Raw genomic sequence first — 18,126 nt, forward strand, 5'->3', positions numbered from 1 at the left:
CCTTTCCCACTGCTTTAATTGTGTTTTTTTCACTTTTTACTTATTTTCTCATAAAATGAGGAAAAGACATTTTTTTTTTAGAAGATACACCAAATGAAAAAAAAAACAAAGCATATAATAAAACAAGAATAGGATTGCATTAAAGTAAATTGTACACAAATAACTGAAATAGCAAGGTGTTCTGTGTCTCCCGAGGAAATGGAACATAAAAAAATCTAATTTCAAGGAAAAACTATCAGAGAAATAAATGGAAGAAGATATCTTAGTTTTATAATTTTAAATGTGAATAAATTAAATGAAAATAGATAATAAGGGGTGAAAAGCTTATAATTTTTTGCTTACAAGAAACATTGCTCACAAAGGAAAAAAATAAAGTAAAAATCAAAAGGTGGAACAAAATTTACTGTACATTGGATGAACCCCAAACATAGGAGTTACAATCATGCTTTCAGATAGAGCAAAAACAAAAATCTTCAACATAAAAATAGATAAATAAGGAAACTACATTATGCTAAAAAAGAGCCAAAGGAAACTGACCATTATCAATATTAAATTTAAATTCTTTAAGTACTTTAGCATCTCAATTTCTAAAGAAATATTAACAAAAAGACATAGTAATACAGTAATGCAAGAAACTTTCATTGTCTTTCACCTTTGGACAGCTCTAACAGAAAAATACTCCCCCTCCCCAAATTGCATATATTACTCGAGGAATTAGGGTTAAAAGACCATCTTTTTCTAACATACATTCTCTGTTTCAAAAGAGAAGCACTGGACCTCTTCAAACCTTTGCTCCAGTAATGTGCAAAGCCCAGCCCTAAGAACAGGTCCTACATTGGGAATTACAGTAAAAGAATTAATAAACAAAGGATCCCATCAACAAAAGGCTGAGGAAAGGAAGAAGGGAGAAGGAAACATTAGTAGGGGAATATATTAAGAGAGCATTGTTTTGAGCAAAAACAGACTCTCATTATAGATGTGTAAAAACTCTTTTTTGAGGTGACAAAGAATAGAAATCTGAGGGAAGAAAGCATCAATTTTGAAAACTGCTAGACAACTTATGAGTATAAATAGTGTGATAAAATACTATTGTGGTAAAAGAAATAGTGCAAATAATGGATTCAGAAAAATCTGAGAAGATTGTATAAACTGGTAAAAATGAAAGTTCTCCAGTACCTGAAGAACAATTTATAGAGACAATAATATTTTTATACTGTACTTTGAATGATATTGTATGTATAGTGATGACATCTTTTTACCTCTCATATTTCATAATTACCTACTGTGGTTCTAAAGGACTGCTAATGAAACATGCTACTTGCCTTCAGATAGAGAAAAGACATTCTGTAGAATTGGACATATGTATGTATGTATGCATGTATGCATATTTGTCTATATAAAATTTTGGAGATAGTCTTAGGTTCTTCCTCCCCCACAAATGTGATAGAGGTCTTCCTTTTCCTTAGTTCTTCGTAAAGGAAAGAGGGGTCATTGGGCAGTTAAGAAGGTGGATTTTTACTGTTTGAAAAAAATTAATTTAAAAAACTAGAAAAGGATTAATAAAATTAACATGCATTTTAAAAATTAAAAGCTAGCAGATAAACCTAAAATAAGCAGAAAATCAGGTATTAAAGATATTAAAAGTTAGATAAGAAATAGATAAATTTTAAGCTAAGAAATCTATATAAGTTATAAATAAAACTAAAAGCTTATTCTTTGAAAAGACTTATAAAATTAATAATCCCTTACTGATCTGATTACAAACAAGGAAGCAGAAATTCAAATAAAAAAAAACCAGACAAGCTGAAATCTCAACAAAATTAAAAGAAATAAAAAGGTTTAAAAAAAAAAAAAGAAATAAAAAGGTTTATAAGAACTTACTCTGCAGTTATATACTAACAAAACTAAGAATACACAAAAATATAAATTACTGAATCTCACAGATAAGATAATGATCTTAAGTAATCCAATCTTAGATAAAGAAATAAAATTACGTGTCAGCCATATTAATATTGTTTTAGATGTATGTGTATATGTGTGTGTGTATGTATATGTGTGTGTGTGTGTGTGTGTGTGTATATATATATATATATATATACATATACACATATATATGTATTTGTATACATAAGTATATCCATGTTTAACTGTAGCCTGCTTGGGGGAGATGAGAGGGAGGCAAGGGGAAAAAAAGAATAAAGTAAAAATTTCATGGCAGAAAACAAAAGAAAATTTACAAGGAATCAAATGGATAGTTCTGAATACAATGTCTTCTATTATTATATATGCTTTCTTGAAATGGAATTTTATTGTTACATATTTTGAATGCTTTCATGTTCTGTTGTTTACATGACACAATTTTTTCTTTTTTTCCTGTTTTCTATTTAAGTTTTAAATAAATAAATATACACCCACAAAAGAATAGCCATAAATGAACTAATAAAGAAAAGTACTCTTGGTCCTCTCTGGTTCATAGGAGAATTCTATCAAACTTTTAAACAAAAATTAGTACCAGTATACACAAGTTACTCTCAAAATTGAGAAAAAACTCTTATCAAATTCTTTTGTGAAGACGACTTTTGTTCTGACTCTAAATCAAGGAAGGATAAAGCACAGAAAAATAATGAACTAGTATCATTAATGACTATTGATTTACATATTTCAAATCAACTCTTGTTAAACAGATTACAATAATTTATCCCAAGAAATCATTCATTATGACCAAGTTGGATTACTATCAGGGATATAAGGATGGATCATTTTTAGGAAAGAAAGCAATATAATAATAAAAATTATTATCTCAATTTTGGAAAATACATTTGAGAAAGGACAGCACTCATTTATGCTATTTATGCTCACAGTCCTGTAGGTTAGACCTTTCTTGATCTTCTTTTCTCTCTAGAAAAGGTAGACTTAGCAGTAAGACAGAAAAGGATCAGCTTTCTCATTACCACCAATAAAATCTGCTGGCCAGTTGCCGTCACTCAATGGGCAGATAATGGTCAAAATACATTTATAAAGTATTATTTGTCATGAACTTTGCTAAGTCTGGGGGATTCAAAGGTGATAGTCCCTGCCCTTAAGAATCTCACAGTCTAATGATGGAGAGAAGACATAAAAAGCCTGAAAAGCCAGGGAGGGAAAGTTACAGCAAGGAGGTGATTATCTTACAAGAGGACATGACGAAGTCATGCAATTGTATTGGGAAAGGTTAATTTCATTTTACAGAATGATGAGTTTCTCAAGCTAGAATCTAGGAAAATAACAGAAAATGGTGAAGGGAATTCAGTAGAAGCCATCTTTAGATATGGAAAAAGATCAGGGAATAGCTCCCATTCTCTCCAATCAGAGGGAGGGAGGGACTTCAGGGTTAGAAAGTGCTAAGTTTTGAGTTTCTGAGTTGATTTCATTTTGTAGAATAATGAGTTTCTAGGAATGATGAAGGCTAGGAAAATGGGAGATGAAGCATTTATATATCCCTTGCTATGTGCCAGGCAGTGTGATAATTAATTATTATATAGATAACCATTGTCTCATCAGTTTTACTTTGAACTTGAAACAAGGATTCTTACAAGGTACTGAGGCCCATAACAGACTTTCGCCATAGTCTCCTAATTGGAGTCTGTACTTCAATTTTCTCCCCTCTCCAGTTTAGCTGTATAGCTTCTTTATACAAAAATTTAAAATTAAATTTAAAAATTACTGTTTTCATGTTTAAATGTTATAATTCACATATACATAGTACATATATATAATTTAGTCTGGCACAGGATCCTTCTTGAATCTGGCTGAAGTAAATGGGTGACAGTTCTTTCAGGAAACATGCTTTTATTGGATATCTATGACAGCTGACTAGAGGGGCCAGGATATATAAAAACATGTACAGCTGAGCAAAAAGTAAGGACTTTATTTAAGTACAGGAGTGTCAAGTGCTTAAGGCTTCTGATAAAACAATGAATGTAGTAGTAGATCAGAAGACATGGTCACTTGTCACAAGACACTTGAAAGGAATTTCAGTAGAGGCAATATATAATGCTCTCTGCCCCACTCCCATATTTTTTACAATCATGATCAGAGCAGTAAGGGGGCGGCCTCTACCTTCAACCCTCAGTAGAATATTAGGAATGTCTTTCAGCATGGTCATCTTTCATTATTGCTTATGCATGTTTCAGGAGGTCATTATTTCCAAACCCATAATGGCACAGGCAGGTGGACTTGGATTAGATGGCAGGAATGTTATCCCTGCTGCCCACTCAACCTTAAGAGTAGATAACAGCCTGGAAGTGAGGAGGATTAAGTTCAAAGTTTCTGCTTTGTCTCATGTTCTCTCCATTCCCTAACCCCCACATGATAGCTGGTTGTGGAATTTGGCATTGAGTGGGACTGATGATCTAATTGGTTTTTTGGTTGTTGGTTTGGAGGAGATTTCTGTCAGCACCCAAACTCACTCAATTTTCTTTTCTTTTCTTTTTTTTTTTTATTATAACTTTTTATTGACAGAACACATGCCTGGGTAATTTTTTTTTTTTTTTACAACATTATCCCTTGCACTCACTTCTGTTCCGATTTTTCCCCTCCCTCCCTCCACCCCCTCCTTGAGATGGCAAGCAGTCCTATACATATTAAATATGTCGCAGTATATCCTAGATACAATATATGTGTGCAGAACTGAACAGTTCTCTTGTTGCACAGGAAGAATTGGATTCAGAAGGTAGAAATAACCCGGGAAGAAAAACAAAAATGCAAACAGTTTACATTCATTTTCCAGTGTTCCTTCTTTGGATGTAGCTGCTTCTGTCCATCTTTGATCAATTGAAATTGAGTTAGATCTTCTCTGTCAAATCCACTTCCATCAGAATACATCCTGATACAGTATCGTTGTTGAGGTATATAATGATCTCCTGGTTCTGCTCATTTCATTCGGCATCAGTTCATGTAAGTCTCTCCAAGCCTCTCTGTATTCATCCTGCTGGTCATTTCTTACAGAACAATAATATTCCATAACATTCATACACCACAGTTTACCCAGCCATTCTCCAATTGAAGGGCATCCGTTCATTTTCCAGTTTCTAGCCACTACAAAAGGGCTGCCACAAACATTTTGGCACATATAGGTCCCTTTCCCTTATTTAGTATCTCCTTAGGGTATAAGCCCAGTAGGAACACTGATGGATCAAAGGATATGCACAGTTTGTAAGTTTTTGAGCATAGTTCCAAATTGCTCTCCAGAATGGTTGTATCTGTTCACAGCTCCACCAACAATGTATCAGTGTCCCTGTTTTCCCACATCCCCTCCAACATTCCGCATTATCTTTCCCTGTCATTCTAGCCAATCTGACAGGTGTGTAGTGGTATCTCAGTTGTCTTAATTTGCATTTCTCTGATTAATAATGACTTGGAGCATCTTTTCATATGGCTAGAAATAGTTTCAATTTCTTCGTCTGAGAATTGTCTGTGTCCTTTGACCATTTATCAATTGGAGAATGGCTTGATTTCTTATAAATTAAAGTCAATTCTCTATATATTTTGGAAATGAGGCCTTTATCAGAACCTTTGACAGTAAAAATGTTTCCCCAGTTTGTTTCTCTTCTAATCTTGTCTGTATTAGTTTGGTTTGCACAAAAACTTTTCCATTTGATATAATCAAAATTTTCTATTTTGTAATCAATAATGATCTCTAGTTCTTCTTTGGTCATAAATTCCTTCCTCTTCCACAGGTCTGCTCACTCAATTTTCAATAATAGAGAACCAGTCTTAGAAAATGCTGCAATAGAGAAGTAGTAGAGAGAGAAAAAATGAATCTAGGTAATTTATGTTCCATTTCTCCATAGCTTGAATTCCTGGACTTGTATTCCACAGATAAATGGATGTAAAACCAAGGAGAAAAAAAAATGAAAACCTGACAAGAATGAAGGGAATTAAGATAGGTAAAGAGAGACTATAACCAGACTATATGCTAAAACATGAAAACGCTGCTCTCTCCTCTTTATCTTCATCCTACTGATTGTTTCCCTAGGCTCTCTACCCTTACCCCACCCCTCTTCCATTCAAAAAAACATTTAAAAGTCAAAGAGTATGGTGAGGAAGAATGCTGAGTTTCAAGTTAGTAGAGTTTCTTCAGAGGTGAGTGGGGAAATTTGCCCCTAATTATTAGCTTCTAGCAATATAACTTAATTTTTAACCTAGTTGTTGCCTTGTTCTTTTCACAGGCTAATCATTCCACAATTTTCTTAGGTATTTCTTTCCAATTTATAGGTTTAGGAATCTGTCCTTTCTCTTTTGTAAAACAATAGAAGAAAACATTTTTCTATGCATAGTCAGTACTTAGTCTTGTTTCATCTAATCAATTTATTTTCATCTCTTTACTTAAATTATTATTGTTAGTGCTTGGAACTCTTATTTTTACCCACATAGGATTTTACTTACTTTTTACTGAATGGGTTATTCTTGGTTGTAATTCTTTCTTTTTCCTTCTAGAATATTTTATATTAAGTTTTCTACTTGGCCCAACACTAGACCACTCTTTTCTGCTCCAGATCTGTAACCTGAAATTGAATAATTGACTATAGAACTTCCAGATGGCACCTATTCCTATACCCATTGTTAATTCAGGGATGTCCTGGGATCTTTTCCAGTGCCCTGGATTAGCTTTCTTTCTGTCCCTGAGCATTAAAATGCTCCCCATCCTCTCCACTCCTACTTGCACCTCTTCCCTACTGTATCCAAATCTTTTTCTATATCCCTAATATAAAAAAAATGCCTCACTGTGACTTTTTCTTTACTTGCCAGATCAGAATATAGATCTATGTCACCTCTGTTCAGTAAAATTCTGTCTCCTGTTCTCTCCAAGATTAAATGTAGTTTCCTTTCTTGGGTAATTAAATCTGTTTATAACCTGACTTCAACTCATTTTTGCATATTTATTGCATGTTGTTCCCCTCAACATAATATACAGTCCAGCCAAATTGACCTTGTTCATCTCTCTTCTGTGATTTGGTAGGGCTATTCCCTGTTCCTGGATTGTAGCTATTCCTCATCCCTGTATTACTTCCTTACCTCATCTGCTTCTTGGAATCTTGAGCTTTCTTCAGAACTCAGCTGAAATATGACTGCTCCTATTTTCTCTTCCTAAATACCGCTGCCTTCCTTTGGCATTAATTGTATTTGCTTGGCATATATTATTTGTACTTATATGTAAAGGTCTTATGAGAGGTGTTATACAAAGCATCATGTAAAAAGAATTTGAGCACAAATATAGTTTTGTTATGTGGCAGGTATGGAAAATAGATGGACAGCCTAAAAGAATTGTAGCAGTATTCACAAACTGGAGAAAACATCCAGAAAAACATTTTCAATGTCTTTGGAGTATTTGCAAGAAAATCAATAACTAGGAGGTCACACAAGATGAAAGTCTGGTTTGTGACCTGTACTCAGTGATGCGGGGAAAGATTCCAATCTTTGATTCCCAACCCCCTCTAGTTAATGTAAATTACCCTTTGACTCACAAATCCTGGTCCCTTTGAATTCCAATAGAAGATCCGGACCTGTCCCAGCCCCACCGGATCTGAGCCAACTTTGGGGCTACACCCCAAAGCCCCTCGAGCTAAGTCTTCTTCTTAAAAGGGCCACACTGGGAACCCCTCTTTGCAGAGAATCCAAACATGGCAGCCATGTGAGGACCCTCTGTCCACTGGACCCTCTGTCCAATGCCCTCCTTATCTCTACCTCCACCTATCTCCTACTTCTAAACTCAATAATAAATCTCTTTTATCAATCTAGCTCTCCGGGCCAATAAATGCTTTTATTGGGAATTCTGCGCCGCTACTACACCTTATACCGCCGTATCCTTGCACCGAATCTAAGGGGGTTGCAGGGGATCTCTGTTTGACTCCCCATATCCCAAACCTGCCACTAGACCTAATTAAACCCTAATTTCATTTAGGTACTGCAAATCTAGACCTCAACATTTGGTTCCTGACCTCAACAACAGGTCCATTAAAGTAGTATCCTAAATAATTTCTCAACAGATACTAATAGATCAAAAATTCTTATGTGAAGTTTTTATGAGAGTTTTTAATATTAAGGAACTCCATATTCAAAAATATTTGGTAAAACTTGTAGATCTTTGTATACACATTAAAAAAAAATGGATTCATAAGAGTTCCTTTGGCATTTGACCTTGGGAATGTGTGCAATTTTTCATTCTGAAGAAATGTTGTATTTCCCTTCACAGTACCTGGTTATGGATTACTATGTTGGTGGGGATTTGCTCACTCTGCTCAGCAAGTTTGAAGATAGACTGCCTGAGGATATGGCTCGATTTTACTTGGCTGAGATGGTCATAGCCATTGATTCAGTACATCAACTACATTATGTGCACAGGTAAGGATAAATACAGATTGGGAGATTTCTTTAAGATTCTTTATAACTAAATAATAAACATGTTTTAGGGTCAAAGATCATTCTTAGACTTACTTGTGAAAATAAATATTAGTTCTTAACAGACTTCCAACTCACCGGACTAGAATCATAATTATACGGATTTTGTTAGCAGAAATAGCTACTTTAGTTGCAGATAACTTTAATTTGATTTAGTAGTTATTGACTGTAGATGAGAAAATGTACAAATTTGAGACTCTTAAGACTTCCAAACCTGACCTATTTCAATCAGTATTTTTACAGGAAAAAAACGTATCTTAAGAAATTTTTAAGAACTTAAGCTTATGAGATTTTTCCTTACAAAAGTACTACTAAAATAATTTTCTTTTATCCCTTATTTTTAGACTTTTGCCTAAATTTTAGGGTCATTATATTAAATATCACCTGTCACTCATCTGGATTTCTAAAGTCTATGAATGTTTAAAAATTAATGCTTATATGTTTTGTGGTACAAATAGGAAAAGTCATAAAAATACTCTTACCTAATGTTATTCCATTTAATTGGTATGATCCATTTATCCAAAAAAATTTCAGTCAGTTAATTAGAAATATATAGCATTTCAACATTCTTAGGAGTATTTGCAGAAAAAAAAACATTTCAAAAAGCAATTGTTACTTTTCAATATTGGAACAGATGCTTGAAATTGGTCTGTATTTATAAAATTCATGAACTTCTGGTTAGATAGAGAACATTTTCAAAATAAAAGATTGGTAAAATAATTGAATATGAGGCTTTCATAGAAATTTAAAAATTATTTCAAGCATGATGATATTTCTCAAGCAAAGATATTGACTACAGATTCCATAACATTGGTAAATGCTCAGGTTCTTGATCCTAGAGGAAACAATGGTTGTTTAATTTTTTTTTTTTTTTTTTGCACTCAGAATTTATCATTTCTCTCTTTGGATGTGAATAGTATTTTTCATAATGAGTCCTTTGAAACTGTCTTGGATCACTGTCTTAATTACAATAATAAACCTTTCAAAGTTGATCATCAGGATGTTTAATTTCTTTTCTTTTCCTAAACATAAGCATAACTAAGAGAAGCAAAGTTTAGTGGATAGTTAGTCTCTGAGTCAAAAAGCCCTGAATTAAAATCTCATATTTCTTTCTAAATTATATTTAAAGACACAACGTTCCAGTGGGAGAAAATGGATTCTTTCAGTAGGGGGATGCTAATTGAAAATGCCCATTGCAATAAATACCCTTCTCTGACTACCTTATTCAATGAATTCTAACAACCAGTTTGCCATACCACTAGAAGAATTCAAACATTTTATTCTTATTATTACCAATACAAATTAAGATAAAAATCATATTTGTGCAGAATATGTGTGACACCTTTCTGACCTCCCCATTAGCTATGTCAGGTTTTTGTTATTTTTGGGGGGAGGTTAGCAGTCTCTTTAAACTATTAGACAACAAACCCCTACCAGTATTTGGCCTTTTCCCAGACAGATAGATAGCACTCAATTCATAGCAAAGGTATTTAAATTAAGTACGCTGTGTACAATATAATAAAATACCATTGCCCCCATAATCATTGTGTTTACTTTTATATAAATACATGCATACTCAGTGGGAAGGGTGGACTTATGTGGGTAATGCATACATGATGAAAGCACTTCTGAAAATAATATTTCTAGCTTTTGACACACTTCAAAGCTAGCATTGTCATCTTTAATATTATTGTATTCTTTTCTGCTTATATATACTCCTTTCCTTTCTCTGCCATGTGGCCTTTGTACAGGTCTTTATATGCTCACTCCTGAACCATTGCAAGAGATTTCTAGTTGATCTTCTTGCCTCAACTCTCTTCTTCCTCAGTCCATTATTCGCAAATGTACATATTCTCATTTAACTGAACTTCTTGATCAATGCCTATTCTATAGTCTTCCTAGTTTGGCTTCTCCTATCTTACCAGCAATTATAGTAGTTTCTGCTGAGATCAGGTCAGTCTTTTGAAATCTGGTGTTTTTTGTTTGTTTGTTTTGCTTTTGCATCTCATCCTCAGAACTCTTCTGTGATCTGCTTGGTTTAAAGTCTTCATTTTTTAGCTATTATTAATTTGACTCAAACTCTATTACCCTTCAACAAGATTCTTATTTCAACTCTTACTTTAGAGTCAAAAATATAGTATATGATTTATCATAACTTTTGGTGAGGCAAATAGAAAATAATTATTGCTTTCTGAAAATGATGTCATGGTTTAACTTAATGAATCCTAGATGGTCAACTAAAAAATGATGTCATGGTTTAACTTAATGAATCCTAGATGGTCAACTAAAAAATTAAGTGAAACAATTAACTTTGACAAGATATAAGAGAAACTTACATAACTTATCAGTTTTTTTTGTATATTACTAACAAAATCCAGAAGGAAATGATAAAAATAGAAATTTCATTTATGAAGTGTATAAAATACTTGACAGATGGAATATATAAAATACTTGACACTCTACCTTCTTGTATACCATACAAATACAATTATATAACTGTTTATAGACTTTTCTTCATTTATTTTATATTATAAAACTTTGCTTGAAGGTATTGATTTTTCTAATTTCTTTTTTACTTGACATGTTAGGATTCTCAGTATCGTATTATTTGCAAAAAGTAATTTTATTTCTTCTTTGCTTATTCTAATTCTCTCACTTTTTGTTCTTATATTATCTATATAATTAGCTTTTTGGTGGATAATATAATCCTTACTTTACTAAAACTCTAATGTTGGGGAAAAGGCCACTACTACATTGGTTCTTGGTTTTATATATTTATGGGTTATGTGATTGTGTGTGTGATTTACACACATGTACACATAGTATTTACTATATTAGGAAAAGTCAAGTAAAGTTAATGGTTATTTTATTAAGTACTTATATGCTAGGCAATATGTTAAGTACTAGGAAGTCCATTTGTTTCTGATAGTGTTCTTAAGTGTTGTATTTTGTCAAAAATACTTTTCTGTGTCTACTGATATAATCGTATAATTTCTATGCTTGTTATTAATGTAGTAAATTATGTTTATAACTTCCCCTATATTGAAGTAGCTCTATTATTGCCAGCATAATTCCAACTGGACCATTAGTATTAATCTTTGTGATATATTGCTTTACATATTTAGCTAATATTTTATTTAAAATTATTGCATCAGCCTCCACCTGGAAACTGTCCTACTTTAACAAATGAGCAGACAATAAAAAAATTTCTGACCACTGGAAGTTATTATGGTGACAAGGAGGACAGAACACACACTCAGAAGATAATAACAAAGTAGAATCTCCTAAGTCCAAAGCCTCCAAGAAAAATAAAAATTTGGCTCAGCCCATGGAAGAACTCAAAAGGAACTTTGAAAATCAAGAGGGGGGGGAGGGGAGGAAAAATTAGGGAAAGAATTGAGAGAGATGCAAAAGGAAATATAAAAAGCTAATGAGGAGAATGCCCTTAAAAATGCCCCAAATTGGCCATTTGGGAAAGGAGATTGAAAAACTCATTGAGGAAACTAATTCCTTAAATAGAATTGAATAAATGAAAGCTAATGACTTTATTTTGCTTTATTATTTTTTGATTTCTCATAAAAAATGAAAAAATAGAAAAAATAAACAGTGAAATATCTCATTGGAAAAATAACTAATCTGGAAAATAGATCCAGGAGAGAGAATTTAAAAAATTATTGATCTACCTGAAAGTCATGATCAAAAAAGAGCCTGGACATCTTCTTTCAAGAAGTTGTCAAGGAAAACTGCCCTGATATTCTAGAATCAGAGGGTAAAATAGAAATTGAAAGAATCCACCAATCACTTCCTGAAAGAGATCCCAAAATGAGACCTCATAGGAATATTATAGTCAAATTCTGGGACTCCCACATCAAGGATAAAATATTGTAAGCTTCCAGAAGGAAACAATTAAGTATAGTGGAGTCACAGTCAAGATAATACAAGATCTTGAATATTCTACACTAAAGGACCAGAGGATTTAGAATATGATATTTTGGAGAGCAATGGAGCTAAGCTTGCAACCAAGAATTACCTACCCAGCAAAACTGAGCATAATCCTTCAGAGGAAAAGGTAGTCATTCAATGAAACAGGATTTTCAAGAATTCATGATGAAATTCAAGAATTCATTCATCAAGAACTGAATGGAAAATCTGATTTTCAAATACAGGACTGTGGAGAAGCATAAGGAGGTAATTGGAGAAGTGATATCTTAAAGGACTTAAGGTTTATCTGTTTCCCACATGGGAAGATGATACTTGTAACTCAATAGAACATTCTCATTATTATGGCAGTTAGAAGTAGTATATATAGACAGAGGGCACAGGTGTGAGTTGAATATGAAGGAATGGTATTTTTAAAAATTGATGAAATTAAAGGTGAGAAAAGATTGTAATGGGAGAAAGAGAAAGGGAGAATGGAATATGGGGTAAATTATCTGCCATAAAATAAGTGACAAGGAAAAGCTTTTACAATGTAGGGTCAGAAGGGGGAGGAGAGGGTTGCTGAGTGAACCTTACTCTCATCAGAATTAGCTCAACTAGGAATTAAAATACTCAAGGAAAGTACAGAAACCTATTTTACCCTGCAGGAAAATAGGAGGATGGGATATAGAAGGTGGGATGTGGTTGATAAGAGAGGTCATATTGGGGGAGGGGAATGGTCAATCCCAAAACACTTTTTTCTTTATTGTTGGTGGAAATAAGAGAGAGAACCTACAACTCAAAAAATCTTAAAAACAAATGAAAAAAAAAAACTATTTTGAATGTAACCAGAGAAAATATTAAGTGATATTAGAATTGAAAATAAATAAAATACAAGCTCTTAGAAGGCAGAAAATGTTTTTGATATTTTCTGTATCGCCAAAACTTGTCACTTGTTCCTAATGAATAGCAAGAAGAAAATTTATTGTATCAATGATCATTAAAGATATTGTTCTTTTTCTGTTTTGACTTTTACTGTTTTAGGTATCAAGACCATATTTGTTTTGAAGGAATTTTTTCAGGATCCCTTTTCCTAATTTTTGCACATTATCTGTACAATATTAGAGTTTATTATTCTTTGAATACTTGCTGAAATCCGTTTAAGTGTTTTCCTTTTGGACGTTCTTTTATGCCATGTTCAATTTCTTTTTCTTTTTTTTCTTTTTTTGACAATAGGTTAAAATTCTCTACTTCCTAATCCTAATCAGATTATTTTAGATTTTAAAAAATTCATCCATTTTGATACAATAGTTTCTAATTAAATCTTTTCTTTTTTATTTGTTTTGATTTCTCCTTTTTAACTTTTGATAATGGTAATTTTGTTCCCCTCATTTAAAAAAATATCAAGTTAGCTAATGGTCTGCCTTTTATTGATTAAAAAAAACAAACCTTAGTTTTAATTTATTAATTCAATGATTTTTAAAGTTTTATTGAAGCTATTTTCAAAGATAATATTTGATGTTCTATTGGGTTTTTAGTTTTTTTGGAGGGGAATTCTGTTTTTTGATTTTTTTTTTTTAATTAAAGGCCTAATTTGTCAGTGTGTGCTCTTTTGTTGATGAAAGTAGTTAAAAATAGCCTTTTTCATTGGAGGATTCCATTGACTACATTTAAAATTTTGGTTTTTATCTTATTGTCATTAGTTTTCTTTGGCCTTCTAGTTCTTTGAAGTTATTGTTTCCAATTAATTTTAATACTTTCTTTGATTTTATAAAGGTTAATAGTAAAAAGTATGCTTAATATTTCTGCTTTTCTGAATTTGTGAAGTTTTAAACTCCCTTGTAACAATGTGTTTCAAGTCTTAATCAAGTTTTAAAGTTTAGTATCTGATATTTTTCAGTTTTTTGACTTTGTTTAATTATTATTATTATTATTATTATTATTTTGGTTCTTATAGCCATTAATGTCTGATTTATTCTAGTTTTTGAGATATCTGATGTTACTGAGACACTGGTATGTATCCAAAAATGAGTAATGATAAAATGACTGAAAATCATAAGAAGATAGAAAAGTAAAGCAAGTAGATATGTTTGTCTTGAAGAAGGACTTGGAGAGTGGGAGAGGGTTTTATTTTTTTTTTTTTAACTTTTTTTCAATTACTTGAATGCAAAATGAAGAAACGTTTTATATGGCACCTACTATGTACTGGGCAATTACTAAGCACTGAACCAATATAATCTCATGTGATTTTCACAATAATCCTGTAAGGTAGGTGTTATTATTTCCATTTGACAGTTGAGGATACTGAAGCAAATTGAGGTTAAGTGACTTGTCAAGAGTCACACAACTAGTGTAAGTATCTAAGGCCAAATTTGAACTCAGATTTTCCTCAACTCCTAACACATCTCCCTCTCCCTGATCCTAATTTAGGGATTAGGAGGATAAATACACTTGTTTTGTTTGACCCCTGGGAGAAACATGATAATATGTAATGATTTGTAAATATTAATGTGGTTAGAAATTTTGAATTTTTGTTTTTGGCACTATGGGAGCTTCCATTCTTAGATGCTGGTTCTTGGGGCTTTTAAAGAAGCAACTGATTGGGGATTTGATATTTTTTGCCATTTAGTTTTATTAATATTGATTCAACAAAGCACTTAGAAGCAATTTACACCTTATTTAAACTCATAATATACAAAGAGACAGACAAATGGTTGATAAAATAATAATGAAATAGATTCTCTATAGATTATGATATCCTTAATATGCTTCAGTTTGTTGATTGCATCAGATCCCTAAGACAATGAACAGCTAAATATTTCTAATTACTAAATACTAACACTTTCTAAATACTAAAATCATCCAAAGAAATTTGGTCTGTATAGCTATATAAGAAAAAAACGAATGTATGAAGAAATGCTTATTGCTCAGTTATCCTCGTAGTATGTATTACGCTTTGTGCTAAGTTTTGAAAAAATGTGTGTAGATGTATACGTACATATATGTTCCTATACATACATTCATTATCTCTTTCCCCTTTTTTCTTCCTCCCCCTTCTCTTTCTCATTTTCTCCCCTTTCTCATTTGATTCTTATAACAATCCTGAGAGGAGACAAGCCTTCTCAAGAAGACTGAGATAAACAGGTTAAGTGAGGTGCCCAGGGTCATATGGTTACTATGTGTGTGAGATTGAATTTGAACTCGGGTCTTCCTGATTCTAGATCCAGTACTCTATTCTTTGAGCTATCAGCTGTCTCTTGATTTACACGCCTCTGACTTATACCTAAATAGACTGCTCTGGGGAAGTTGCTAAGCACTTTTCATTACTTCAGTCTTATTATTATAGGAACAATAACCCATCTTTTCAATACAGACATTTTACTTCTGTTGTTGTAAGTTAACAAAGTCTAAAACCTACTGACTCTGAAGAACTAAAAATGACTATCAAGGAATGGAAAAGTACATTATGAGTGTAAATAAAGTGTAATATATAATGAATGAGAAGCTATGAACAAGAAGAAAAGTAAATAAAAGAATCCTGTGAAAGAAAGAAAGAAAACATGAGTTTGTGGCATGATTAAAGGGAGAAGTGATATAAGTGAATTTCCAGAGTTTGTCAGAACTATCCTCATAATATCAGGAGATGATGAGGAGACTTCTGACTATTGAATGGATACAGCCTCAGTCGGACTGAGACCTGTTGAAGACCTTAGCTTAAAAGGCCAAGGTCTCCCACTGCATCCAAGGCCATATCCTGATCCTGTCCTGATCTATATCTGGCCACTGGAGGGGAGAGTGAGGCAGGTGACTTTGCACAGCCCTCTCTCACTTAAATCCAATTCACTTGCGTGTCATGGTACCACCTCCCTGATATCATGGTCCTTTCTGAATACCAAGGAGAAACAACAACAGCAACTTTTGTAATGATCTTTTTGGAGCTATGAAAGAAAAATGCTATGATGGATAGTTTTTCTTGTAAGAGAGCAGGATCCTATCAGTGTTGCTTTTATTTTTAATGATTAAAGCTCATTATTGAGCACAACTCAGTGTGAAATTTAGAGTTGTAAGAGAAAAAGAAAAAGGGAATATAGTGAGCTAGGGGTTTATCTGTCAGAGGTATAGATAATATGGAGAAGAGAGAATTTTCTGGAGTACTCGGTAGTTGTCAAAGAAATTCACTGATTTTATTGAGGTTAGGAAAGGCATCCCAAAAGTATGGGATCACAGAGGTGTCACGAGGTGTCTCAAAAAAATTTGCAGGCTTGAACTCATTTCTGGTCAAGGGGCAAAGTTTATTGTAATCGTAACACCAACTGAAATGGGCTAAGTTCCAAATGAATTTAGCAAAGAAATGGGAGCAAAGAGACACATTTACCCAGTTATTCATGTTATAGATATGCTAATTTATGGCCCAAAGTTAGGACCAAGGAGTAGTCTCTGCAGTTTAGTTCTCAGTGACCAACAGATGATCAATGTTGTATCAGGAGTTTGATCCATGAGACTATCATGAAGCCAGGAGCTAACTGACAGTCAGCAATGGATTGAGGAGTGGTCTATTCAGAATCATTTAGATAGTTGTCCTTATATTGGGAGTGTGGGGAGTCCCTGAAGCAGACTCCAAAGACAGAAGTTTTAGAATCACTGACTTATTGTTAGACCAGAAGCTCTCTAAAGTCAAAATCATTACTGTCTCCTCTAGAAGCAATATTACATCAGTTCCCTCTCAAGCAGTTGTACCCCAAATTCATTTGGGACAAAGGGACAGAGATCTCATCTTCTAGAGCTTCTAAATGCTAAAGCTGTCCCTGCCTAGTGGGGTCCATACTGGAGAGGGAAGGCAAATGACTTGAAGATGACAGTAGCAGTAGCACTCGGAGGGGTGCTGATTGTCAGAATCAGTTAGCCAATGGTATTCAAGGTGAACAAATGGTGGAAGTTCATACCTTGGAGCCTAGAGTAAATAAATCTCACAAGTAAGTTAAAAATGCAAGAACCAAATATGAGCAAAAAGAATAATTAAAAGTCAAGTTATTATAGCAGTTAATAGAAACAATAACCAGGAACCCCATTTAGAGGAAGGCTGAGGGGAAGAGGGAGAGCATGAGGCTCTCATGAATGCCTCCCACCCAAACAGCTTTTCCTAGGATAAATACCAAAGAATATTTTCCCCAAAATTCCCACTTTTCTCTTGTTGAAGAGATGGGGGTGGTGTCTGAAGCAGAGGCATTATACACAGTGAAAGGAACACTCAGATGACCTGGGGTGCAAGCACCATAATATTTAAAAGATGTTAAGCATTGGATAAAGAGGATTACAGGTTGAGGAGGGTCCTCCCTCAGAAACATCAAAGTAAAATAGAAATTCCAGTTTTACAAAGAAAAGTATATCCTTTACATGCACGGAATGACACCGAGAGAGCTGGAGAGAAAATACTAAGATCAATACTCTTATCCTCAGAAAGTTATTAAAGGTAAAATGTGGAGAAAGTGGAAAAGAACAAGAAAAAAAGAAAGCTAATCTTAAGTGCCTCAGCTACCTTTTGAGTTATTTAAGAAGTGAAGGCTGGGTCATTTCACTCTGCAAAGACAAAACTTCCATAAAGAAGTTCCCACTGGCTTGCCATCGGGATTAAAAGCTAAAGTATAGGACATAAGAGAATTCTTTTTGCTGTCAAAACTCCCCTTTCTTTCCATATAGCTTTCCCCAAATATGCTTAGGGTCTGTATAGGTATTCACTCTCATTCTTTTCCCCAGTTCCAAAGTCCTATT

General features: G+C 33.4%; 1 protein-coding gene across 12 annotated transcripts in view; it reads left to right on the forward strand.

The window, feature by feature from the left end:
* Positions 1-18,126, forward strand: part of CDC42BPA (CDC42 binding protein kinase alpha) — a 347,959-nt gene that overhangs the window by 148,869 nt on the left and 180,964 nt on the right. For all 12 annotated transcript variants that reach the window (XM_031967004.1, XM_031967009.1, XM_031967005.1 and 9 more), the window contains one exon: positions 8,234-8,382. In XM_031967004.1, the coding sequence (XP_031822864.1) occupies positions 8,234-8,382 (149 nt within the window). The remainder of the gene's footprint in view (positions 1-8,233; positions 8,383-18,126) is intronic.

Source organism: Sarcophilus harrisii, chromosome 4, assembly GCF_902635505.1.
Source record: "Sarcophilus harrisii chromosome 4, mSarHar1.11, whole genome shotgun sequence".
NCBI lineage: Eukaryota > Metazoa > Chordata > Mammalia > Dasyuromorphia > Dasyuridae > Sarcophilus > Sarcophilus harrisii.